Source organism: Chiloscyllium plagiosum, chromosome 20 (genome assembly GCF_004010195.1).
Source record: "Chiloscyllium plagiosum isolate BGI_BamShark_2017 chromosome 20, ASM401019v2, whole genome shotgun sequence".
NCBI classification, from domain to species: domain Eukaryota; kingdom Metazoa; phylum Chordata; class Chondrichthyes; order Orectolobiformes; family Hemiscylliidae; genus Chiloscyllium; species Chiloscyllium plagiosum.
This window is the reverse complement of record NC_057729.1, coordinates 57,361,397-57,389,282: the sequence shown is the minus strand read 5'-3', so window position 1 is coordinate 57,389,282 and position 27,886 is coordinate 57,361,397. Positions and strand designations below refer to the sequence as shown.

Below are 27,886 nucleotides of genomic sequence, written 5' to 3'. Positions count from 1 at the left end.
GGACCAAAACTGGACATAGTACTCCAAATGGGGCCTAACCAGAGCTTTATAAAGTCCTAGTAGTACATCTCTGCTTTTATAGTCCAGCCCTCTTGAGATAAGAGACAACATTGCATTCGCTTTCTTAATCATGGACTCAACCTGCATGTTTACCTTTAGAGAATCCTCGACTAGCACTCCCAGATCCCTTTGTGCTTTGGCTTTATTAATTTTCTCACCATTTAGAGAGTAGTCTATGCTTTTATTCTTTTTGCCAAAGTGCAAGACCTCGCACTTGCTCACGTTAAATTCCATCAGCCATTTCCTGGACCACTCTCCCAACCTGTCTAGATCCTTCTGTAGCCTCCCCACTTCCTCAGTACTACCTGCCTGTCCATCTAACTTCGTATCATCGGCAAACTTCGCTAGAATGCCCCCGGTTCCCTCATCCAAATCATTAATATATAATGCGAACAGCTGTGGCCCCAGCACCGAACCCTGCGGGACACCGCTCGTCACCGGCTGCCATTCTGAAAAAGAACCTTTTATCCCAACTCTCTGCCTTCTGTTAGACAGTCAATCCTCAATCCATCCCAGCAGCTCACCTCGAACACCATGGGCCCTCACCTTGCTCAGCAGCCTCCCGTGTGGCACCTTATCAAAGGCCTTTTGAAAGTCTAGATAGACCACATCCACTGGGTTTCCCTGGTCTAACCTACTTGTCGCCTCTTCAAACAATTCCACCAGGTTTGACTGACCAAACGTTCAGTCAAAAAGGTAGATTTAAAAAGTGTATTAAGAGAGGTAAGTTACAGAACTATAGGGACTTTAGAGCCCAGGAAAATTCAGGTCCAGCTGCCAATTTCTTTTTATATTGTAGAATTGTGGAGTGAGTAAAACTGGGGGTAATCAAGAAATGAGAATTAGAGGAACGTAGATATCTTAAAAACTTGAAGAGGTGGAGGAGATTACAATGCAAGGAACTGTGAAGGCATGGAGGGATTTGAAAGTAAAGATATTGCACATGAATATCAGAGGTCCATGTGGCATTTTAAAAATAATTAGAAGGAGCTTTGTTGGGAATCCACAATTTTAATCACTCCACCATTGAAGGCAATGTCTTCAGCTGCCTGGGCCCTAAATTCTAGAGTTTCTCCCTACACCTCTCCTTCATTCTTTAAAACACTCCTTAAAATCTAGGCTTTGACAAAGGGTCAGTTAGACTCGAAACGTCAGCTCTTTTTTCTCCTTACAGATGCTGCCAGACCTACTGAGATTTTCCAGCATTTTCTCTTTTGGTTTCAGACTCCAGCATCCGCAGTAATTTGCTTTTATTCTGTCAAAGTCTCTGTCCTGGCTGCTACTCCATTATAGGAACAGGGTAGGTAAGGAGAAACCTTTCCCCTTGGTGGAGGGTACAACATTAAGGTAAAGAACAGAAGGTTTAGAGGAGATTTCAGGAAATGTTTTTTTCTCCCAAAGGGTAAAGAGGATAGGAAACTCACTGCTGGAAATGGTGATAGAAACAGGATCTGTCAAGGCATGTAAGAAATATTTAGGTGAATACAGGATACTTGAAAGGCTATAGCATACAAGGGTACAGGCCAAGTTCTAGAAAATGTGATTTTGTGAAAAAAAATAGAATTGGGATAGATAAATGCTCGATGATCAGCACTGACTCAATAGGATAAAGGCCCTCCTTCTGTGTTCTACAAATGCTATGAAAACAACACATGTTAGAGATCACAGTGGTAAGAGTGTGTTACTGGAAAAGCACAGCAGGTCATGCAGCATCCGAAGAACAGGAGAATCAACGTTTCAGGTAGGAGCCCAGGCTGGATGACTCTTCATCAGAGCTGACGTGAAATGTGGAGGGAGCAGCATTTACGCAATAGTGGGGGAGGTGAGTGCTGGGGAGAAAGGATGTTGATAGTTCAGATTAAGGGATTGGAATGTGAGAACGGTAGAACAATGTTGTGTCTAACCATCAAACTGGAAAGAAAAAGACAGTCCCACTGGAGTGGGGGAGGAGGGGAGAGAGGACACGGTGACAGAGAATGTAACAAAGAAAGCTATTGAAAGGGAAGAAATGGGTTCACAATCTGAAGATATTGAACTCAGTATTAAATCCAAAACATTGCAAAGTGCCGATTCTGAAGAGGAGATTTTGCACTGTGATTCACTGGAATATTGCAGTGTTCTGAGGACAGACAAGTGAGCATGTGAGCAGGGTGATGTGTTGAAATGACCAGCTATGGGAATGTTGAGGTCATGCTTGTGCACAGACTGGAAGTGTTCTGCAAAGCAGTCACCCAGAGTTTGGTTTCCCCAAAGCAGAGTAGGCCACATTGGGTGCAGCAAATGTCATAAACCAGATTGAAGGAGGTACAGGTGAAATGCCGCTTCATCTGGAAAGACTATTTAGGCCCTTGGATGGTGAGCAGGAAGGAGGTGAAGGAGCAGGGTTGCACCTTCTGCGGTTACATGGGAAGGTGCTGTGGGAAGGAGGGGTTGTGCTAGTGGTCATCACAAATGCTATGACTCTTTACACAATGTATTTCAAACAGAAGCCATGGAAGGGTGAGCAATGCACTATATTCTTTCTGGTAATGTCAACATTTTATAGCCCATCACTGAAAGCTGTTTAGAAGGTGAGGCAAGTTACCTCCTTGAGCCATAGTGCTGCTGTAGCAGTTCCTGTATTTTCATCCAGAGACATTTCCAAATCAGGATAGAGGGAAACTAGCAGGTGGTAGTGTGTCCAAGTATCTGCTGCCCGTGTCCCATCTAGTTGATGGAGTCTGTAGATTTGGAAGGTACTGTCAAAGACGTGTTACTGATTTGCTGTGGTGCACACTGCTGAGGCTGGTAATTGGTGGCACAGAGATTGTCAGTCATGAGGGCTCTTTTGTCCTGGATGATGTTGAATGTAATCTGGCATCCAGTCCTTGCACTCACCTGAACACTTGCAACTTTAACCTCTTTATGCCAGTTCAACCTTCAGCCAAGTGCATCCTAAGCTCTGGAATATCCCTCAAGACCATTCTACCTCCTGTCTTGTTTTAAAACTATTTGTTAAACATGTTGACCAAACTCTGGCCCTGCTAATAGTGTCTTTTTTGACTTTCCTGTGAAGGACCTTGTGATGCATTCCCATGTCATAAGTGCTGCAGCAAAAATAGAAATTACTGGAAAAGCCCAGGTGATCTGGCAGCACCTGTGGAGAGGAATCAGGGTTAACATTTCGGGTCAATGATTTGGAAAAGCCGCTGTTGGACTGGGATGTACAAAGTTAAAAATCACACAACACCAGGTTATTGTCCAACAGGTTTAATTGGAAGCACTAGCTCCCGGAGCGCTGCTCCTACAACCACCTGATGAAGGAGCGTCGCTCCAAAAGCTAGTGCTTCCAATTAAACCTGTTGGACTATAACCTGGTGTTGTGTGATTTTAAATTTCGGGTTGAGTGACCCTTCCTCAAAACCCTTCCTTGAGTTAATCCAAAACGTTTACTCTGCTTTCTTTCCACAGATGCTACCAGACCTGCTGAGCTTTTCCAGCAATTTCTAATTCTGTCTCTGATTTAGAGCATCCACAGTTCTTCCAGTTTTTATTTATAAGTCCTGCATATGTGCTAGTTGTGTAAATTTCTCATCCTTACACCCTAACTCAACCCCTCCACCACTGTGATTTGATCCGATTTATTATTGTAATGTACCAATATACAGTAAGAAGTGCTGTTTTGCGTGCTGTACAGACAAATCATACCTTATAAGTACATCAGGGTAATAGAACAGAATGCAGAACATAGTGTTGTAGCTGCAGAAAAGGTGCAGAGAAAGATCAACTCTAATGCAGTGGGCGAAAAGCTGTTCTTAAGAAGTGATGATCCTCATTCCCACAACCAACCTGTGAATTACAATGTCCCTTAATTGGAACTCAAACCCTAAGTGTTTACTTTTTTAAAGAAATGGCAAAAAGAAAAACAAAAAATCCATGTCAATTTCTTGTCAATTATCAAGCCAGATTTATTTCCAAAAAAGAACACAGGAGTAAGATTTAAGACTTAACATAAATACATAAATAATGTAACATAAATAATGACAGGTTTCTGTTTGGCTGGGGTTCAGATCTCCTGGTATTTGTGCTCGCCAATTAATCGAGAGAGCAACGTAAAATTCTGGAATTAGATCCTATCACGTGGAATGATCTTGCCTGGAGCGATGTGGACAGGTTGTTTCCTCTACAGGGAAAATCGAGAATGAGTCACTGTTTAAAAATAAGGAGGTGCCCATTTAAAACAGTGGAATATTTTTTCTGATTGCTGAGAGTTGGAACCTTCTCTTGAAAAGGTGGTGGGAGCAGTGTTTAAGTGTGTCTAAAGTCGACGTGGGACAGACCCTTGATAAATTTGGGGGGTGAAACGTTGTAAGGGAGGATGGGAATGTGGATTTGTGGTTCCAATCGTGATCTTAATAAATGGCAGAGCAGGGGATGAATGGCCTCCTTGTCCTTATTAAGTTTTGAAGCTAATAAGGCTTGTGTAATCTGGGCAAGCCCTTTACTGAAAACCCTTTCACTGGGCTGCTGAAGGGGATGCCACATTTCTCTTCGGTGCCGTCAAAGAGCATCAAGTTAATGGGTCGCGAGGGGTGACCGGCGCTGCCTAAATGCAGTTTAACACGAGCTGCAAGGCCAAGCCTCACGAGTGAGCTGCTTTTTTAAGTTTCGACAATGTACAACCGGAGTAAAGAGTGAGCGCACTCTCCCCTCCCAACCGGAGGCAGGCTTGAAAGGAAATCGAAAGAGAAAGAAATTTGCTCTGATTTCGTTTCCTGTGTTAAGCAGAGACTCCTCCCTCTCTCTCCCTCCTCGATTGTGAACTTTCTCATTATTTGCACTTTGCTGCGTGATTGCCAGGTCCGTATCCATCTGGAGAGAAGCCTGTGGGAGGGGGAACCCAGGGGGGTGTTTGGACGATGTGGGGAGATGAAGACTACGATTCCACTTGGGCAGAGAGCGAAGAGGAAGGGGAAGGGGAAGGGGACCCCGAGTCAGCAGCGACCTCCCCGAAACCTCAGCAGAAACCAGCGGTACCATCCTGGAACCTGGTAAGATCAACGCTGGCCTGGGGTGGGGAATTGTTGTTGTCAGAGACGGAGGGGGAGTTCTGTCGGATGTGGCTGCTTTAGCCTGGCTGACAGTCGCCAGCAATTCTCAGCCTTTGCAATTCTGGCTGTTCCCAAAGGGGAATTGGACCCTGTTGTAACAGTCACATTCAGAATGCCGCAAGGCAGACATCAAACTGTGTATATTTATATCCGAATTCTGAAGTTTAGCAGCTGAACATCACAAGGCTTTGTGTGTGTGTGTGTGGCTGCAGTTTACCATGTTAAGCAGCAGATGCCACCATGTTTGTACAGACACTGGAGTTCTTCCTTTTAGTCAGGGACCCAGGAGTGGGAGTTTCCAACCAGCCACGCTGCACAGATGTGCCTCCTGAAATCCCCTGTATCACAATCAAAGGTGTCCAGGAATACTTGTGATAGGCATGCACCTCTCTCACATTGTCCCTTACCCACCCAAATACACCAAAGGCTCAAGGATGGCTTGCCCCTACCCCTGTTTGACAGATTCTGGACCAGCTGCTAGGTCCTGTGAGCAATCCATTCAGAGTCACCCATGCATCTAGATGGGTATATGAATAGGAAGGGTTTAGAGGGATATGGGCCAAGTGCTGGCAAGTGGGACTAGATCAGGTTGGGATATCTGGTCAGCGTGGACAGTGCTGTACAGTTCTCCGATTATTAAGCTGGAGAGGGTTCAGAAGAGATGTTGCTGGGAATGGAGGGTTTGAGTTATAAGGAGAGGCTGGATAGGCTTGGGGGGGGGGGAGGGGTTTCTTCACTGGAGCGTGTCTTTTCTCTAGAGTGGGGGATTTCAAGGCGAGGGGGTGTATATTTAAGATGAGGAGAAGTATTTTAAAAAGACGTGAAGGGCAAATTTTTTTTATAGAATGGTTTGTGTGTGGAATTGGTGGATGTGAATACAGTTACAATGTTTAAAGATATTTAGATAAGTACACAAATAAGAAATGTTTGGAGGGATATGGGCCAAGCGCAAGCAGGTGGGACTAGTTTAGTTTGGGATTATGGTTGGCATAGACTGGTTGGACCAAAGGGTCTGTTTCTGTGCTGTATGACTCTGACTCTGACTCTGACTCTGTGTTGCTGTTGGTCTGGAGTCACATGTAGGCCAGCCAAGCTAAGGTCAATAAATTTCCTTCCCTCATTGACATTAGTGATCCAGATGGGTTTTTTGAAGTTCTAAAGAAGGGTCACTGAACCCAAAATATTAACTCTGCTTTCTCTCTCTCTCTATCTGTGCTAAGGCTGCCAGACCTGCTGAGATTTCCCTGCAATTTCCATTTTTGTTTCTGATTTCCAGCATCTGCATTTTTAAAAAAATTTTTTAGAAAGTAGTGTTCATTATTCGACTAGCTCTTCATCCCAGTTTTTTTTGTTATTGAATTGAAATGTTACCATCTGCCGTCCTGGCATTTGAACTCTCGTCCCTAGAACAATAAATGAGGGATCTGGACCAAGAACAAAGAACGAAGAAAATTTACAGCCCAGGAACAGGCCCTTCGGCCCTCCAAGCCTGAGCCAATCCAAATCCACTGTCTGAACCTATCGCCCAATTCCTAAGCATCTGTATCCCTCTGCTCCCACCTCCTCATGCAACTGTCCAGACGCATCTTAAATGAATCTACCGGGCCTGCCTCTAGCACCTCTGCTGGCAACGCGTTCCAGACACCCACCCTCTGTGCAAAGTACTTGCCGCGTGTATCCCCCTTAAACTTCTCACCTCTCCCCTTGAACGCCTGACCTCTCATTAAACCCTCACCCTAGGAAAAAGCTTATCTCTATCCACCCTGTCTATGTACCCTTGATGAGTTTGTAGACCTCAATCAGGTCCCCCCTCAATCTCCTTTTTTCTAACGAAGTTATTTAAAGTTCCTTGGCATTGAAAGTCTGCCACTTGCCTGTAAAGTGTTCCTGCCATCTTCCTGCAAATATAAAACTCCAAAGTGGGGTTGAGAAAACAGAAATTGCTGGAGAAACTGAGCAGGTCTGTCGAGAGTCAAACATCACTCAACACCAGGTTATAGGGCAAATAACGTTGCTCTGAACATTTGTGATTTCAAATAAACCTGTTAAGACTATAATCTGGTGTCGAGTGATTTTTGACTTTGTCCAGCCCAGCCCAACACTGGCAACTCCACGTTTGTGGAGAGAGAAACCGTAGTTAATGTTTTGGGTCCCGTGACCCTTCTACAGAACTCTGCTTGCTTTGAGAATCGGATGTAAGCTGAATATAAATAACATGCCTTACCTGGCAGCACGGATCTGAGTGATTAGCGTCTCCTTGCTAAGTGAGTTGGCTTGGGAAGTGACGCTGCTGTTTGAGTGCATTTTTTGCCTCTTGATATGAGAATCTTGCAAATAGGTGCTGAGAAAGATCACCTCTAATATGAGAGGTCCATTCGTAACTGATAACAGTGGGTGAGAAAGCTGTTCTTAAATCTATTGGTACATGTTATAAAACTTTTGTATCTTCTGCCTGATGGAAGAGAGTATAACCAGGGTGGGAGAGGTCTTTGATGTTGGGTGCTTTCCCGAGGCAGTGGGAAGTGTAGATGGAGTCAATGGATGGAAGATTAGCTTGCATGATGGACTGGGCTGTGTTCACAATTCTCGTTAATTTCTTGCAGTCTTGGGCAGAGCTGTTGCAATATCAAGTTGTGATGCTTATAAGCTGCTTTGTAAGGTACATCTGTAAAAATTATTGAGACATTTTTTTTTGCTTATTTCCCTTCCTTTGTAAAAGGCTTAAGTTTCTGTAAAATAACTGATCCTGTTCCTGATGAGGTGTGAGGAAGAGGAGGCCATTCAGCCCCTCACCCTTCAGCCTGTAACATAAGAGCAGGAGGAGATATTCAGCCCCTTGAGCCAGTTACAAATTTTACCTGTTGGTTCCAGACAACAATGATTCGGGTGAATGGCATGGCTAGATTTGAAAGTTGCTGTCTGAGAATGTGGTGGAGCAGTATTCAATTCCCCTTTCAAAAGGAAATTGGATAGGCAGCTGAAGAAAAGGTTTGCACAGCAGTGGAAAAGAAAGATAGAGTTGGACAAGCTGAATTGCTCTTGCAGAGAGCTAGCACAGCCTAGATGGGCTGAAACCCCTTCTCCACGGATTCCACAGGAGGGGGTGAGGGGCATCAGGCTCCATACATGTCACAAAGTAAGAGAATCGATTTTTAAAAAAAAATTAGAATATTTTGGGATGTTGACATTGCTGACAAGTCTGACCTTTATTGAACATTCCTAGCTTCCATGTGAATGTGAACGTGTGGTTTTGTGAGCTGTTTGGTAGAACTGGCATTGCTGAGGCAATTAGGAGTTGACTATGTTGCTGTAGGATGGGAGTCACGTATACACAAAGTACATAACAAAACTTGGTTTCCTTCCCTAAAGGGCATTTCGAGAGTTTGACCAATTAGTGAGCTCCATGGTTACTTTATTTTTACAGTAATACCAAGTGTTGCTGTAGATTTTTCTTCAGCTGAATTAAAATCCTTCATCTGCCACCGTAGAAAATAAACTCTTTCTCAGGTTTCTGAATTTCTTTAGGCATCCCTCCATCTTCAGAAGATGATCGGTACGTAGTGCACAATCCATTTCAGACTTGGCGCATCACTTCCTGATGCCTGAAGACGCAAATCCTTGAGAGACTGACACACCTGAAGCTACTGAGTGACATTGCAGGTTGTTGTTGTTTTTGATGTTGGCATCTGTTTCCTAGTCACTGCAGCCATTGGTCATTGTGGTGGTGAATGCCAGCCCTCAGGAGATGTCACCATTTTCATCTGTTGCCAGCGAGTGACTCCCAGCTGTGAGAGCTGGTGACTAGGGTCTTGTCTCACACTCACACATTCTTTAAAGTGGAGCTCTGATTGCCTGGTACCGGAGGGCCCTGGGTATGTGACCATCTTCCATCCTGATGATGAGCCAACAAAGCTGCCCTCTGTTTGAGGACAAAGAAAACGTGGGATTCCTATCACGAGAAGGGCTGTTTTAACCATCATTGTGTACGTCAGGATATAGCCAGAATGCAGCACGGACAGTGAAATCAGGAAGTGATTTGAGCTGCTCATCTTGAAAAGCATGTTGTCCATTAATGTGCTGAGAATGCACATAACCCATCAGGTTGCTCCCTGGGGTCAGCTTGATGTTTTGTGAGTTGATCAAAGGCAGTGGTTGCTTTTCCTGTAAGTGTATCAAGATCTTGATCAGGGGGTTGTCTCCCACTGCCAATCCATATGCAGAAGGCTGTCAGGGATGCCCATACAACATATTGTCCCATGTCCACAGTTTATTAAGCTTGCTGCTGATGCTCAAGGGGAGTAAGATACCAATGTAACATGCTGTCCCTGAGTCTTTGTATCTGAGTGTTCATGTGGTGATTAGTTAGGTTAGGTTAGAGGAGTACTCTGATCAGGATGTGATATGTTTTTGATTTCACTTTTGGTCTTGATAGATCATGTCATGCGCAAGTTTTTTTTTTGCAAAAGCAATGTCTGACTTATTATTTTGATAACTCCATCTAACCTTCGTGAGCCACAGGAACAGAAAGCAGCCATTCAGCCCCTCATGCATAGTCCTAACAGTAAGCCAGTCAGCTCCTTGAGACTGCTAAGTAGAACATGAGGTCATTCAACCCCTCACGCTTCTTAAATAATGAAAAGGAAGAAACCATTCAGCCACTTGGAACTCATTGACCTACATTTACTCTGCAATGAGTAATGCTTTCCTACTGAACCTACAGGTGGATGTCTCATGCAGTTAAACAATGTGTACCAAAAATTTCTAGAACTTTTCAAAAGACATCAACGTTGAATTCACTTTGCATGCTGCAAGTGTAGTATGTTCTGTGTAAGTGACTAAGGAATTCTACTTTTTTGGCATTTATTCTGTGAATCCTGTGTCTGTCACAGTTAGAATTGTACTCAAATCCATGTTAGTTCTATACAATATCCAGACAAGTCACACTTCAGCAATTATTCTCTGCCTTTGTTGTTATTTGTCGTTGTACGTCAAAACATGGAGGTAGAATTTCTTTGAGATTGAGCCGTGTAAACAGAATTTCCCCTTGAGTTTCAACAGCAAAGCAAGAGGAAATTATCCCGATTTCCATTTGTTTCCTGGGCATCATTAACTCCTGCTGTATTTGGTTTACTGTAAATGTTTGCTTTAAATATTTTAGCAAGCAACATTTCAAGAAAAGAATACTTAAATCTCTTGTTCAACACCATATTTTTGTTCAGTCTTGTCCCAAGTAGGAAATGATGTAAGGGAGCTTCCTGAAGACAGCTCGGAAGTAACTGCAAATGTCGCCATTTGACTTATGTCCAGCTTGCACTTTGCATGAGTCTGTGAACAAGGCCAAAGATATTTGACAACTTGTACTTTTTGTTCATTCCTACTCTTCCTCTTACTGTCTGTCCATTTACTATCCCTCAGATTTATTTTCTTCGGTGGTTGTGGGTGCTAATCTACATTTTTTCAAATTGGATCCAGGTGAGTTTTTCTCTTCCTCTCCCTTTTTCAAGAGCAGGTAAACTAGAGGTCACCGCAGAATAAGTAATCACCCATTTAAGACAAATGAGAAGGTTTAGTTTCTCAGAGGATCATCAGTATTTGCTGCTGTCTACCTCCCAAAGGTGGAGGAAGCAGAATCCATGAGTATTTTTAAGCAGAAGTGGATAGATCTCTGATAAGCTCCCACCATTGTTGCCGTTTGTCAGATTAGCTGATGGCTGGTTTGCAATGCAGAGTGACACCAGTAATATTGGTTCGATTCCCACGTTGGCTGAGGTTCCATGAAGGATACTCCTTCTCATCCTCTCCCCTCGCCTCAGTTGTGGTGACTCTCATGTTAAACTACGGCCAGTTGTCTCTCTCTCTCTAGTGAGAGAGCAGCCCTCTCGGACTTTACCTTGCTCAGACGCTACCTGGACTTTTCTCTATCACATGCTCTATCGCATCTTTCTTGATCTTGGAACTTCCCAAAATACTTCACAGCCAATCAAATACTCCTTGAAGCATTGTTACTATTACAACTTGCACACAGCAAGTGTCACAAGCAGACATGTGATCCTTAAGAGAGTACATTTTTTTTCTTAATGGCTGAGGAATTAATATTTACCAGGGATAACTACTCTCTTCTTCAAAATTGTGCTATTGGATCTTTTACACACCTGAGCAAGCAGGCAGTATTTAAATTCTTGTGGTAAAGATGGTGTCTCTGACAGTGTCATTCTTTCAGTATTCACTGTATTGTCAGCTTAGATTCTGTTCTCTATTTCCTGAAGTGGGAGTTGAACCCTCAGTCTTCTGACTGATATCACCCTGAGAGCTAGTGGGAATTGCTGTCTGGGCTCCGACATGAGGAATGGCTAGACTGATATACGAGAGTTCGGCATATTCAATCTGACCCCAAAAGAGAGAGTAGAGTGAAAACAGGTCTATGATTCAGCTTTGGCATTTTCTAATCTTTATTAATGGCCTCAACAAGGGAATCAAGTGTAAGGAATGTGGTGATGTGGTGGATAAAGTCACTGCATTGGAATCCAGATCTCTGGGTTGTTCGGAGGACATGGATTCGTGTCCCACCGGTAGATTAATGCAATAAAAAGCTAGTCGGGTGTTAACCAGGTAACTGTCAGTTATTGTAAAAACCCATCTGCTTCACTTATATTGTTTAGGAAGAGCATGTGACTCCTGACAACAACGTGGCCGCCTTTAACTGCCCTCTAGGCCTAGCCGGCGATGCCAACATCCTGTGAATGAATGATTACAGGTGTACGTGTTTACTAATGACTATCTAGAAAACCAAAGAATAGCCAGTGCTAGAAATCAGAAACAAAAACAGAAATTGCTGGAAAAACTCAGCAGGTCTGTCAGCATCTGTGGAGAGAAATCACTTAATGATTTGAGGTCAGTGACCCTTCTTCAGACACGAATGATATCAAGCTGAGTTTAAAAAGTTAACTGTGAGGAATATGCAGTGGGGTAGAAGCAGATTAAACTCTGTTTGCCATCTTCTTGCCCACTCGGTTAATGTCCGGGGATGTGAAATTATGCATTTTGGTGAAACAAAGATTGGCTGTATTGCTTTGGGGATGAAGGGATCCTTTTGGCAGCAGGGATTGAGCAGCTTTCTCTGAATGTTAATGAAGAAAGCTAATGGAATGTCGGCCTTTTTTATCTAGAGCACAAGAATGCAGAAGTTATACTGCAACTATACAAAACCTTGGTGATATGCCATTCGAGTACAGTGAACAAATGTGGGCACCACTCCTTAGGGTATATTGGCTTTGGAGAAAGCATAATGTAGGTTTACAGGTTATGCGGAGACCTTACACAAATCATGCCTGTTTTCTGCAGAATGTAGCAGATTGATATGATCTGATGGTAGTCTTCAGGATATTAGACAGGATAGATAAAGTTCAATTATTTCCGGTGGTTGGGGATTCTAGAACTAGGGGACATAGTCTGAGACTGAGGGCCTGACCGTTCAGAGATGTTAGGAAGCACTTCTACACACACACAGGGTGAGAGAGGCTTGGAATTCTCTTCCACAAACAGCAGCAGATGACCGATCAGTTAATTTTAAATTTGAGACAGAGGAATTTTCGTTAAGCCAAGCTATGAAGGGATATGGGCCAAACTTAGATATGTGGAGTTAGACCACAGATCAGCCATGATCTCATTGATGCTGGAACAGGCTCAGGGCTGAATGGCCTATTGCTGTTCCTATAGAAGAATGAGAGGTGATTTCATTTGAAGCATATACGATTGTTTGAGTGTTGAGGGTAGATGGTGACAGGCTGTTTCCTTTCTAGCAGGAAAGTCCAGAATTGTTCTGATATTCTCAGGATAAAGCCTCAACCTGTTTAAGGTTGTAAGGAGAAAACCTCTCACTTGGACGTTGATTAATCTACCATTCTCTACCTAAGAGGAGGCTTCTGGATGGTCAGTTTTTTTTTAATGGACGTTCAAGACTGAGTGTGATAGATTTTCAGGTGCTAAAGGAATTCACATAGCATACAAAAGAAATCTCTTTTTGTAGCACATTCTCATGATCTCAAAATTGCCAAAGCACTGCCATCCAGTGGAGAATTGTTTTATTCATTCATGGGTTGTAGGCATTGCTGCTGGGTCAGCATCCAATGCTCGCTCCTAAATGTCAGTGAGAAGGTAGTGGTGAGCGGCTCTCTTGAACCACTGTGATCCCTTGGGCTATTGTTACATCCACAGTGTTGTTATGGTAGGAGTTGTGAAGTCTGCCACTGTTATAATATAGGAAATGTGATTTCCCAGATTCCACAAATATGATTATAGCTTGATAATCTTTGTGATACTAATTGTGGGTGAAATGTTGAAGTTTGGTACTATGGAAAGGTTACAGCACAGGGGGATCCCTTTGTTCATGCCAGGTCTCTGCAAGAGCATCCTGAGGAATCTCGCTCCCCAGCACTTTCTCAGCAACCCTGCGCATTTTGTCTGCTCAGACATTTAACCAAATCCTTTTGAAGTCTCAGGCAGTGCACTCCAGATTGGAATCACTTGCTGTCATTTTCTCTTTTTGCCATCTTTTTACCAAATCTTTAAATTGGTGATCTCTGATTCTCTTGCCTAGCTGCTTCTTGATTTTCAGCACCTCTGTCAAGTCTCTGTTCTACCTTTTCTTCTCCAACCCCAGCTTTTCCAAACAGTCTAAGTAACTGAAGTTACATTGGTCAGAGCTCCCCTGTTCTTAATGGGTAAAGCCACGGATGTTTTACACATCTGAGACAACAGATGCTGATTTGGTTTAACCCCCCAAGGACTGTGCAGCAGACTGAGTGTTGGTCAATGCTTGTTAAATAAAAACGTGTGTATATGTGTAAATCTTATTTACCCCCAGTTCCACCAGTATCACTGTGTCGTCATACTCATTGGCAGTTTGTCAGGAAACACTGGGCTAAAGTATGTCTCTGTTACTTTTTACAGAGGACCCGGCAAGAGACTGGCCCAAGATCTGAGAAGCGAAACTATTTGAAATATGTAGGTAACTTGCTACATGTTGTGTATATCTTTTTTTAGATTCATTCATAGGATGTGGGTGCTGTGGCAATGCCAGCATTTTGGTTTTCATCCCTAGTTACCCTAGTAAGGTGGTGGTGAGCTGCCTTCTTGACAGACTGCAGTCCTTGATGTAGGTACACCCAACACTAAGGGAAGGTGTTCCAGAGTTTTGACCCAGTGACACTGAAAGAACATGATGATGGTGTGTGGAAGGGGAAACCTACAGGTGATGATCTGATGTGTCTCCTGTTCTTTTTCTCCTTATGTGCTCAAGGTCATCAGTTTAATAAGTGATTCTTGTCTCTACACGGAGCTAATATGTAACCATGGAAATAAGTTGTAAAAGTGCTAAATCTTCTTCACCAGACAAGATTCTGGGTTCCTTTGGTCAAATGTTTGTGTGCATGCACGGGAGTTGTACAGATCATAACAATGGTGTACAGCTCAGTCTTTATAACAAGAACAAAAGTTTTATACCATTTTTACAGAGAAGCTTCTGATCAACTATTGCTACAGATGATGATTTCCAATCAAAGTTTACACATTTACCCACCCAGATCTCAATGCAACTGTGTTTGAATAGTTCTGGAAAAGCATAGCCGGTCAGGCAGCATCCGAGGAGCAGGAGAGTCGATGTTTTGAGCATAAGCTCTTCACAACCATTACTGTTGAAGAGTCTATGCCTGAAACATTGATTCTCCTGCTCGTCGGATGCTGCCTGACCTGCTGTGCTTGCCCAGCACCACACCTTTTGACTCTGATCTCCAACATCTGCAGTCCTCATTTTCTCTCTGTGTTTGAATAGTTACCATTCCAAGTTAGTACGTGATGCAGTTGGATAATATAGATGTTATATGTTCATGTCTACCTGCAGTACATGCTTGAGATTACAGCAAAACCTATACTGTTTATTCCCTTTCTCCATATCCCCCCTCACAAAGTTTATTTTGAAAAATGAAAAAACAAATTGAGAAGAAGGGGAAAGTTAGATGCAGAAAACCTTTTTCTCTCCTTTGACTTACTGCCTAGTCTCAAACCACAGGTTACCTGTTGCATGGCCCATGTTTAATCCTCAAGTTTAGGTTCTGCTCTTGGCCTGGTGGTTCACTGTTGAACCCCTGTGACTGAATCTCTTATTTGAGCAGCAAACGTGTTATGGAAATTGTTAGTATTGAGTGTTTGTTTATTTCAGGACTCAGCACATCGCTGGCGAAATTGGAGGGCAGCAAAGGACCTACAGCGCTATCGACATGGTTACCCTGTAAGTCAGAGAAAGCATTGTGTATTATCAATCCTTCGTGTCTCTTGATGTGTCTTTAAACACATTTGAACGAACCAGCTAGGCTGACATTCATTTGCAGCATTGAGCAGTTTCCTGCATTCAGTTGCAACATAACAAGGCTTGGCCTTTATTTCATTTTGCTTTGAATTACGTCACAGGAATGGGCCATTTGGCCCAACTGGCACCCGACGGCGCTCCACCCACCCCACAATTTGTCTTTCACTGGAGCCTTTCTGAGATAATAGTTCAAGCACTGTATACTCTTACTGAAGTCAGGCCCCTTCTGTGAGTAAATGGGGTCCAGGCCAATTGGGGAGTCCCAGTTACAAGTCCTGAACCAAAAGAAAACAGGTGTTCAACATTCTCATTGAGATACATTGGCCAGCTTCTCTTTAAGGTTCTGAGTTGATCACAGTACAAATATCAAAGCTTTTAGTCGTTTTAGACTTCTTAATTGTGTAAACAAATGCACAGACAGTGAACATGTTCTTCAAAGAAACAGCAGGTTATTACATGGTAATACAGATGCCAATCAAAGGAAGTTTTCTCTTCCCCTCTGCCACTGTGTAAACATTGACTAATGCACTTCAAATCTCATTAGTCAATCTTGAAGCTCAGCCTGTTACTCATAATGAGGCCATCAGTCAGTGTGTGTTGATACAGTTGCCACATGGTTTCATTATAAATGTCTTCATAAGCTCTCAGAATGACCTTTTGTAATAACCTCTTTCTCCCTGCTTATTTGTTTATTCACACAATATTAAGCAGACAAGCTTCTGACTTTGATGCTACAAATGGCTGTGGTTGACCCTTTTAAGTGTTTGTACGTTGAGTTGTTTCTCCAAAGCATCTTTACAAATTATATTTTACTGTATCAGTTTGAGGATCACTTCAAAGATTCATTGGTTCCCAACGTAGTTGATATGAACAGTTCTAATGACAAGTCACTCTGTTTCTCTCCCCATGGATCCTGCCAGACCTGCTGAGTTTTGCTAGCAGTTTTGGTTTGGTTGATTTGGGCCTTTCTAAAGGAGACGAGTCAGCAGATTTGGGGAATTTCCTGTCTCAAACTTACCCCCTGGAGAAACCAACCTGCCAATTATCTCATGGACAGTACCAGACCTGCTCAGTGTCTACACGATTTTCTTTCCGGTTTTTCGTCAGCGTTGCCAGGCTATTTTCTTTCTCCTTGGGCATCTAGGTTTGCCTTCCATGTATTTATGAATTGTCTCAAACGTTCTGTGATAGTGAATTTCTCATTCCCACCAGGTCACTGCTCAAAGAGATTCCTCCTGGACTTACTACTGGGATTCTCAATGTTTACATGGGCAGTTTTATTGTGTATTGCCAACTGTTTTCCCACTTTGATCTGGCTTCTTTTCCCAACAGGATTTAGATGATAAAGTGAAGAATAACGATAACGTTAACTTCAAGTTCTACATGAATCAGACACCTTCTCAGCCAGATGGTACGTGGTTGCCAACTGATTTTTGTTTTTCCATTTCCTTTGGGAGGTGTCCCTTCTGTAATTCAGACAGTGATTGTAGCATCTTTTATGTTCACCTGAGAGGACATGGAACCTCCATTTAACATCCCTCTGAATAGACGCACCTCTTTATGTAGTAGTCAATCAATACTTAGTTCTTCATTTGTGAGAGATATGGGTGGCCAGCATTTATTGCCCATATTTGCCCTTGAGAAGGTGGTGGTGAGCTGCCTTCTTGAACCACTTGCAGTCCACCTGCTGTGTGTGGGTTGACCAACGATGCCAGTAGGGAGAGAATTCCAGGATTTTGACCCAGCGACTGTGAAGGTTTGGCAATTCCATGTCGGGACGGTGAGTGGCGTGGAGGGGAAATGTTTGGTGGTGGTGGTCCCATGTATCTGCTGCCCTTGTCCTTGTAGATGAAAGTGAATCATGGATTTAGAAGGATCTTTTATTGCATTAAGGGCATTAAATCTTGAATTTATGCTTCCACTTCTAGAAAAGAATATGAACTGTCAATGTTCAGAATCTGAGTGAGAGTCCTATTCACTGCCCATGACCAAAACCACCTTGTTTTGGAAAGAATTGTCCCTGTGGACTTGAAAGAACATCCTCTGTGGAGGAGGAATGTCAGACTAATCATTAGGGCTTTTGTAGCTGATGAGATTTCCCACCGATCACCGGGAGTTTATATTTTGATCTGTATACAGGGGTATAAGGTAGAGAAGAGATGGCACTACCCAATCTTCTGACATCCCTACACAGAAATCAAAACATGGTTTGGCTCTACACTGAGCACAATGTTTCAATCAGTTGGTTGGCTACTTTGGTTTCTCTTTTACTGCCAGGATTTCAATGGGCGATTAACTTTACTTTCTTCTTCTTCTGTTCTAGAATGGACCATTAAAGATATAATTCAGAACTGGAAAGGAAAATATCCACATTTGGAGAAGAGTCATTCGTACATCCAATGGTACTTTTCTATCTCTCTATCTGGATATTTTGACTAGAGGTTCTGTGCGTTGTTAATTTTTGAAAATTACATTTTATCTGGCATGTTTCCTGATGAAGGGCTCTTGCCCGAAACATTTTAATTCCCTGCTCTTCGGATGCTGCCTGACCTGCTGTGCTTTTCCAGCGCCACACTCTTTCTACTCTGATCTCCAGCTTCTGCAGTCCTCACTTTCTCCGTGGTATATTTTATGCAGTATGACATTGAGAAGGTAGATGATGTACCTCAGCACTCCGAGGCCTGTATGCCCTTCATTGTTTCAGGATTGCATTGAGTTAACCCTGTGTGAATAGGGAAGTTTAGGATGCATACCTTTTGTAAACGGGTATATTGAAGACTGAAAAATAAATCATGAGATATTGCAGATCTCTGGCTGAGTTGCCCATGGAAGAATGTGGACAGTTTTAGGCACCTGACTTTAGGAAGGATGTCAACGCCTTGGAGAGGGTAGAGAAGAGGTTGAGATCATGTCCAAAGGCTTTTGGCTATATGGGGAGAATAGCAATTGGCATTGTGAACAGAGACTGTTAGAGAGACTGAATGATGTGTTCCAAATTAAAGGAATTTGCTGGAGCAAGGAGGGACAAACTGTTTCCTATGGCAAATGGGTCACGTGAATTGACACCATTGGCTTAAGAACACTCGGGGGGGGGGGGGGAAAGTAAGAGAAATTTCTTTACCCAAAGGGTGTTTACAGAAAACGTGATGGAGTTTGATTCCACAAAAACTTTCAGAAGACATGTATTTGAAGAGAACTAGTTTGCAGGGTTACTGGGGGGAAAGGAAGTAATGACACAAGACTAAATTGAATAGTTCTTTCAAAGAACAAGATCAGGCACATGCAGCTGAATGGCTTTGTTCTGAAGATTCTAGGGTCTATCCAGCAGACATCGCCATTTCCCACCCTCTCTTCCTCCAGTCTGATGGAGTGGGTCATTGAACCTGCAGGCCACCATTGTCACAGTCTCTTGAACTTTATTTTTATTCTTCTTTTCCTGGGATGTGAGCTAGCAGGCCCAATATTATTGTCTGTTCCCAAGTGACCTGGAGAAAGTGATGGTGAACTGTCTTTTTGAATGGCTGTGGTCCATGTGCCGTAGGGTAAAGTTGCCTTGGTCCCAGGGGGCCATAGGTCTGCTCTCTCGTTAGAAAGAGAGAGAGACAGAAGTCACACAACACCAGGTTATAGTCCAGCAGGTTTATTTGAAATCTCTCAGGCTTTTGAAGCACTGCCCCTTCATCAGATGCACTGTAAATAAACCTGTTGGACAATAACCTAATGTTGTTTCACCTTATGACTTTGTCCACCCCAATCCAACACCAGCACCTCCACTTCAATAAAGAGAGACTCCTGGTGGTGAGCTTAGCTTGAAGGTCACCATGTCTCTGGTGAGGGGTGAGGTCGAGAAGGAGTGATGATCTCAACTGGTTGTGAGAACTGTTGCAGTCAGTGTGCATTGCAAACCAGCTGTCCAGCCAACTAAGCTAACCATCACCACCACCCTTCCACATTCTTCTGGTAGTGTGGTGACGAAAACTGCACACAATAACCTGGCTGTTGTGTGGCATGAACTTAACTTCGGACTAATGATCGTTCAGTAGCACACTCGCGATGTTTCAGTCACTGTGTGGTTTACACTGTGAGTGACAGGCACTAGTTAAACTTGTTCTGACCATCTGGAGCAGTTCTCCCTTCTAACCTTTAGCCTTGTGGTTTTAGGCTGTTCCCGTTGCGTGAACCCGGAATGAATTGGCATGCCAAGGAGCTCTCAAGACAAGAAATTGAGGTTTGTATCAGAGAGGGGAATTACTCAGCAATGCCCTCTACTCGATTCAAATGAACCAAATATCCTTGAAGTGTGGGGGGGAAAGAAGTCAAACTGTACGTGTTTACAACACAAATGTTGTGAGATTTCAGGATTTAGAAGAATTTGTTTCCTGGGATCTGATTGAAGGGATGTTTTTGAAACTACTCTGATTCTAAGAAAGTCAGCATTTCCATAGCACCTTTCACGACTTTACAACATCCCAAAGTGTTTCAGCTATGCTTTGAGGTGTAGTCATGTTTGTATTCCCAGTGGGCAGTTTGCACAAGCAAAATCTCTGGAGTGGAACCTGAACTTCAGACCATCTTGTCCTATAATCCCAATGATGGTTGTGAGTAAAGAAATTAGAACTGTGTGGGGTTTTAGTGAGACAGAGCTGTACGCATCTTTGGTTTAAGAGCATTTATACTTGCAGTGGTGGCAGTACAGCAAGGGTTTACAAGGCTGGTCTCCAGGATGAAAGGGTTGTCCTAAGGTGAGAGGTTGAGTAAATTAGGTTGACACTGGGGTTTAGAAGACCCTGGTGGTCTAGAGGTTCGGATTCTGTGATTTCACCGCTGCATGAGCTGGGTTCGATTCCTGGTCAGGGAGTGAGAGTTTATGGAGCCAATGGTGCGAAACTACTGTCTGTGGGATTATGACTGAACGCCTCTAAGTTGAAATCCTGCCTAAACATAATGAAAAGGGAATGTGAGCAGGGTGTAGACCATCGTGAGGCAGGTTAGTTTTACCCTACTGATGATGTGTTAATACATTGGTAATCCTGCTCCGTACGAGAGGAAGTGCAGTTTGGTGCATGTGCTTGACAGAGGCCTCCATGACCGGTGATCTCATTGAAGCATGTGAGATTCTGTTGGGGACTAACAGGGTCAACATTGAGAGGTTGCTTCTCCTTGGCTGGAGCATCTGTAATACAGTCAGTAAGCTCAGTGGAGGGCACAGCCGTGCCTGCATCAATGGGGTTGAGGTGGAGTTGGTCAAGAGCGTCAAGTTCCTGGGAGTGATGATCACCAACAACCTGTCCTGGTCCAACCACGTTGACACAATGGTCAAGAAAGCACAACGATGTTCCTACTTCCTTAGGAGATTAAGGAAATTCAGCATGTCCACAAAGATTCTGACCGATGTTTTTCGATGCACCAGAGAAAGCAACGCATCTGGATGGATCTCAGCTTGGTATGGCAACTGCTGTTCCCAGGATCGCAAGAAACGATGGAGAGTCATGAACACAGTCAAGTCCATCACACACACCAAACTTCCAGCCATTGGCTCCATCTATACTTCCCACTGCCTCGGGAAAGCAACCAACATAATCAGATCTCTCCCACCCTGGTTATACTCTCTTCCAGCTTCTTACATTGAGAAACAGTAATAAAACTTTGAATACACCTACAAACCAGATTCAAGAGCAGCTTCATCCTCTGTGTTATCAGACATAGATTAGATTTAATTCCCTAAAGTGTGGAAACAGGCCATTTGGCCAAACAAGTCCACTCCAAAGACCGACCCCCCCCCCCCCCACCCGACATTTACACATGACTAATGCACTTAACACTATGGGCAATTTAGCATAGGCAATTCACCTGGCCTGCACATTTTTGTATTGTGGGAGGAAACTGGAGCATACTGTGGAAACCCACGCAGACACTGGGAGAATGTGCAAACTCCACACAGCCAGTTGTCCAAGGCTGGAACTGAGCCCAGGTCCCTGGCACTGTGAGGTAACCGTGCTAACCACTGAGCCACCGTGCTGCTCCCTGAATGGACCTCTCCAATAATCATTCTGATCTCTCTCTCCACACCTTCTCTGCAGCTGTTACACTATTCTGCACTCTGTTTTACTATCCTGATGCACTTTAAATGGTACAATTTGACAGCAATAAGTCAATCGACAATCAATCAATCTCAGGATAAGGGCTCACTCATTCAGAGTCAGCAGTCATGTGACACCAGGCTATAGTCCCACAGATTTGTTTGAAGTCACAAACTTTTGAAACGCTGCCCCTTCATCAGGTGAAATGGAGGGAAATGCACCTGTGCCTTCTGATTTTGTCCACCCCAGTACCACCGCCCCACTCGTTCAGGTCCGAGATGGGGATTAATTTCTTGACTCCAAAGTGAAGTGAGTCTTTGGAATTTTCTAGCTACTCTGGAAGGTTTCGGATGCTGTGTTGAGGAAGTGCCTTTTGGTCTTTCAGGGAATGGAGGGAAATGGGTTACCATGGCAAAGTGAAGTTGAGGTAGAAGGTCAGCGATTTCTTATTGAATGGTGGAACTGGCTTAATGGGCTGAGTGGTCTCCTTTTGCTTTGTTCTTTTCTTGATTCCGAGATAATAATTCAGTCCATGAGCCATGGCTGACATGTTAGACGCTGTGCTGTTGGAAGATTAAATTCTGGTCAGATTTAATATTCCCAATCCTGGATGATAGCTCATTCCCCTATTTGAGCAGAATTAATATAAGAATCTTGGTGATCACTCTGGCCAATTGCACAGTTGGTCAGTTCTCTAAATGATAGCTCACTGGCTACAAAAGGCCTTTGCGCAGTGAAAGTTATGTGAAGAGTTAGAACAAGGTACTAATTTTATCTTTAATTCACTTTGTGGAATAGGGCTGTCATTGGCAAGATCATCAATTATTCACCATTCCCAAATACATGTTTTGAGGGTGATGGTGAGCTGCCTACAGTCCAAATCTGTAGAAATAGCCACAAGGCTGTTAGGGAGGGGTTGGGGGCGGGAGGTCCAGCATTTTGACCCAGTGATATTGTCGATGACATTTCCAAGTGAGGATGCCGAATGACTTGGAGGGACTTGAAGGGGATGTTGGTTTACCTATATATCCAGCTTCTGTGACATTCTCGGTCACCTGGAAAATGATGTCAAAGGAGCTTTGGTGAGTTACTGCAATACAATCTTGTGGGTGGTTCACACTGCTGCTCCTGTGTGTCAGTGGTGTGTGGGGTGAGTGCAGAAGGTATTAGATGGGATCAGGAACAAGTGGGCAGCTTTGTCCTGGATGTTGCCAAACTTCATGATTGTTGGGAGCTGCACTCCACCAGGAAGGGATTAGAGTGTTCAGTGTCTCTTACTTTGTTTTCAGAGATGATTTAAATGAATTTTGATTTATTTATTAACTAAATTTTAATGCAGTGTTTTTTAAAACTATTTCATTGTCAACAGTTATTCAGAAATTCTAAAGATGCAACACAGAGGCTAATTAAAGTGTACGAGATAATGCTGGATTTTTATGGCATTAAATTAGTAAATCGGAAAACTGGAGCAGTGAAACGAGCTCCTCACTGGAAAGAGCGATTCAACAACCTCAATCAGTGAGTGTCACCAGTTTTATGTTCATGTAGCACCTTTTCATCTTTTGAAATGGAGGCACTGGGTATTGCTATGATCACAGCTAATGGTAATACTAGAAAAGTCAGGTCACAGTGAAATCTAGCTTGATGAACCATAATATTAGCATTTTGCAGTTGGTTACCATGGTGGCTAGTCGCTGAATATGTTCATACGTCGCTGCCAGAATTCTTTAACAAAAAAATCCAAATTTATTACACGAAATAACAACAAAACTATAAGATCTTAATGCGTTTCCCAGCAATATCCAATTCAGGTCCTCAATCCCAATGGAATACTGTTCTGATTTAACTCTTTAATTTCAGAATTAGAATTGCAGAATTGTCATGATGTGGAAGATGACCATTCAGCCCATTGCACGTGAATCAGCTCTCTAAATGAGCATCATGACTTAGTGCTGTTCTCCTGCCCTTTTTTCACTTAAACAGAAGCAATCACCCAGTACCCAATTGAACCTGCCTCCACCACATTTCCAGGCAGTGCCTTCCACACCCTAACTACTTGCTTTGTGGGGAGGAAAAGAAAATCCTCCCATCAGATTTACTACCTTTGTAAACTGCTTTAAATCTCTGCCTTGATACTCTCGGTCCTTTTTTCTTTGAGTGGGCACAGTTTTTCCCGATCTACTCTGTCCAGAGCTCTCATGATTTGTAAACTTCAATCAAATCTATTTAGCCTTTTTCTTCAAAGGAAAATAGTCTTGGTTTCTTCAATTCATTCTAGTAACTGAAGGTTCTCATTCTTGGAACTATTTTTGTAAATTACACTCCTCCTTGCTAAAATGAATTTTCAGGTTTGATGGCCTTCTTAAGTCCTAGATCTCTTTTTTTTCCCCCCAGTCCTGACAGCTTAAAAATATCAACATAGACTCTCTAACATATATTGGACACTTCACAAATTATTGATTTGGAGTTGCTGGTGTTGGACTAGGGTGGGCAAAGTTAAAAGTCACACAATGCCAGGTTATAGTCCAACATGTTTAATTGGAAGCACTAGCTTTTGGATTGCTGCTCCTTCACAGGTGATTGTGGAGAATAAAGTTGTATGACACAGAATTTATAGCAAAGGTTTACAGTGTAATGTAACTAAAATTATATATTGAAAAAGATCTGGATTGTTTGTTAAGACTCTCATCTTTTAGAATGACCATGTTGGTTTCAGTTCTTTCAAACATAAATCGCAGAACATTTAAAAGTTACATTCTCAAGTGAACTTTAACAATTGGTGTCATGTCGGCCCAGATAATGCATTGAAGGTGTGAGCTGTCCTGTGTGAGACTGTCTGTGCCCCAATGTTCAGACTGATTCTAATCTAAAACCGGATTTACAGAATCTTACATGGATTCATGCAGTATTTGAGCAAAGTAAATGTAATTATGCAAGTACAAATTCACTCCACAAACTTGTTTGTGTGTGTGTGTGGGTACAAGTCTGTGAGAGGGTGCACAGTGGTTGTTCAGCAACACTCCCTAGGACCTTACCATTAAGTGTATAAGTCCTGCTAAGATTTTACCACCACCCTCTGTCTTCTACCTTTGAGCCAGTTCTGTATCCAAATGGCTAATTCTCCCTGTATTTCTTGAGATCTAACCTTGCGAACCAGTTTCCCATGGGGAACCTTGTCAAACGCTTTACTGAAGTCCAAATAAATCATGTCTACCGCTCGGCCCTCATCAATTCTCTTTGTTACTACTTCAAAAAACTCCATCAAGTTAGTGAGATCAGATTTCCCATGCACAAAGTCATGTTAATCAGTCCTTGCCTTTCCAAATACATGTACAACCTGTCCCTCAGGATTTCCTCCAACAACTTGCCCACCACCGACGTCAGGCTCACTGGTCTATAGTTCCCTGGCTTGTCCTTACCACCCTTCTTAAATGGTGGCACCACGTTTGCCAACCTCCAATCTTCCGGCACCTCACCTGTAACTATCGATGATACAAATATCTCAGCAAGAGGCCCAGCAATCACTTCCATAGCTTCCCACAGACTTCTAGGGTACACCTGATCAGGTCCTGGGGATTTATTCACTTTTATGTGTTTCAAGACATACAACACTTCTTCCTCTGAACTATGGACATTTTTCAAGATGTCGCCATCTATTTCCCTACATTCTAGATCTTCCATGTCCTTTTCCACAGTAAACACTGATGCAAAATATTCATTTAGTATCTCCCCTATCTCCTGTGGCTTCACACAAAGGCCGCTTTGCTGATTTTCTCCCTAGTTACCTTTTTTTTTTTGTCCTTAATGTATCTGTAAAATCCCTTTGGATTCTCCTTAACTCTATTTGCCAAAGCTATCTCATGTCCCCTTTTTGTCCCCTGATTTCCCTCTTAAATATACTCCTACTGCCTCTATACGATCTATCCTGTCTATACCTGACATATGCTTCCCTCTTTTTCCTAACCAAACCCTCAATTTCTTTAGTCATCCAGCATTCCCTATACCTACCAGCCTTTCCTTTCACCCTAACAGGAATATACTTTCTCTAGATTCTCGTTATCCCATTTCTGAAGGCTTCCCATTTTCCAGCCATCCCTTTACCTGCGAACATCTGCCCCCAATCAGCTTTTGAAAGTTCTTGCCTAATACCATCAAAATTAGCCTTCCTCCAATTTAGAACTTTTTTAGATCTGGCCTAACCTTTTCCATCATTATTTTAAAACTAATAGAATTATGGTCACTGGCTCCAAAGTGCTCCCCCACTGACACCTCAGTCACCTGCCCTGCCTTATTTCCCAAGAGTAGGTCAAGTTTTCTAATAGGTACATCCACATACTGAATCCGAACATTTTCTTGTACACACTGAACAATTTCCTCTCCATCTATACCCTTCACACTATGGCAGTCCCAGTCTATGTTTGGAAAGTTAAAATCCCCTACGATAACCACCCTGTTATTCTTACAGATAACTGAGATGTCCTTACATATTTGTTTCTCAATTTCCCTCTGACTATTAGGGGGTCTATAATACAATCCCAATAAGGTGATCATCCCTTATTTCTCAGTTTCACCCAAATAACTTCCCTGGACGTATTTCCGGGAATATTCTCCCTAAGTACAGCTGTAGTACTATCCCTTATCAAAAATGCCACTCCCTCTCCTCTCTTGCCTCCCTTTCTATCCTTCCTGTAGCATTTGTATCCTGGAACATTAAGCTGCCAGTCCTGCCCATCCCTGAGCTATGTTTCTGTAACTGCTATGATATCCCATGTTCCTAACCATGCCCTGAGTTAATCTGTCTTCCCTGTTATGCCCCTTGCATTGAAATAAATGCAGTTTAATTGATCAGTCCTACCTTGTTCTCTGCTTTGTCACTGCCTGCCCTGACTGTTTGACTCGCTTCTTTTCTCAACTGTACCAGTCTCAGATTGATCTCTTTCCTCACTATCTCCCTGGGTCTCACAACCACACACCCCCACCCCCCAACCAAACTAGTTTAAATCCTCCCGAGCAGCTCTAGCAAATTTCCCTGCCAGTATATTAGTCCACTTCCAATTCAGATGCAATCTGTCCTTCTTGTATAGGTCACTTGTATCCCAAAAAAGATTCCAATGATCCAAAAATGTGAATCCTTCTTCCATACACCAGCTGCTCAGCCATGTATTCATCTGCTCTATCCTCCTATTCCTACTCGCACTAACTCGTAGCACCGGGAATAATCCAGATATTACTACTCTTGAGGATCTCCCTTTTAAATTCCTGCGGGTTTATATTCTCCCTTCAGAATCTCATCCTTTTCCCTTCCTATAACTTTGGCTCCGATGTGTACAATGATGTTTTGTTGGTCCCTCTCCCTTTGAGAACATTCTGTGCCCTCTCTGAGACATCCTTGATCCTGGCACCAGGGAGGCAACATATCATTGATTTTTTGCTGTTGGCCACAGAAACGTTTGTCTGTGTCTTGGATTAGAGAGTCCTCTAACACAATTGATCTCTTGGAAGCTGATGTACCCCTCATTGCATTAGAGCCAGTCTCAATACCAGAAACTTGGCTGTTTCTGCTTCATTCCACTGAGAATTCATCACCTCCTGCATTTTCCAAAACAGCATACTTGTTTGAAATGGGGATAGCCACAGAAAACTCCTGCACTAGCTGCCTACCTCTTACCTTTCCTGGAGTTAACTCATCTATGTGACTGTATCTGAGACTTCGCCCCTTCCTACAACTGCCATCCATCACATCCCCTTGCTCTTGTAAATTCCTCTTTGCCTCTGTCTCTCCAACCAATCCATTCAATCAGATTCGCAACCAACTCCATTTATTGCAGATATAATCCTCAGTAACACGTAAACTCTCCCTAAACTCCCACATCCGACAAGAAGAGCATGTCTCTCTACCAAAGACCATTTTTGCTGCTTTCAATCTGCAGATCCAGAAATTAGCACCGTCTTATTCCTCTACGAAACAGTGCTCCAGACTTAATACTTATGGTTTATATTTTTAAGTTTAATCAAGGGACATATCTCAATAAAACATATAGTCAAGAAAGAACCCACTCTACTCACTTACTGCAGACTTACTGTAAGACCACACTTAAATATTCACTTACCTGTTTCTGTGCTCTAATCTTACTCAAACAGGTTTCTCCAAGATCAGTTGTGAATTTCACTGTTAACTTTCCCAGACGCAGCCCGATGTTCAGAGATACATGAATTCAAACAGCAAAGGCAGTTCCTTCCTTCCCTCTTCCCTCCCTCCCTTTTCCCTCCCTCCCTCTTCCCTCCCTCTTTGT

At 43.0% G+C, this 27,886-nt stretch overlaps 1 protein-coding gene across 5 annotated transcripts in view; it reads left to right on the top strand.

Moving 5' to 3' along the window:
• Window positions 1-1,593: 1,593 nt before the first annotated feature.
• Window positions 1,594-27,886, top strand: part of LOC122560315 (opioid growth factor receptor-like protein 1) — a 29,147-nt gene continuing 2,854 nt past the window's right edge. Inside the window, exons 1-9 of one of the 5 annotated variants that reach the window (XM_043710901.1) lie at window positions 1,594-1,801; window positions 4,900-5,090; window positions 10,566-10,622; window positions 14,100-14,153; window positions 15,367-15,435; window positions 16,846-16,924; window positions 17,837-17,915; window positions 19,675-19,741; window positions 22,963-23,111. In XM_043710901.1, coding sequence (XP_043566836.1) covers window positions 1,765-1,801; window positions 4,900-5,090; window positions 10,566-10,622; window positions 14,100-14,153; window positions 15,367-15,435; window positions 16,846-16,924; window positions 17,837-17,915; window positions 19,675-19,741; window positions 22,963-23,111 — 782 coding nt within the window. In that variant the 5' untranslated portion in view covers window positions 1,594-1,764. Of the gene's footprint in view, window positions 1,802-4,187; window positions 4,213-4,268; window positions 4,332-4,899; window positions 5,091-10,565; window positions 10,623-14,099; window positions 14,154-15,366; window positions 15,436-16,845; window positions 16,925-17,836; window positions 17,916-19,674; window positions 19,742-22,962; window positions 23,112-27,886 lie in introns of those variants that run through there. The other 4 variants (XM_043710902.1, XM_043710904.1, XM_043710903.1 and 1 more) reach the window with 4 other exon arrangements.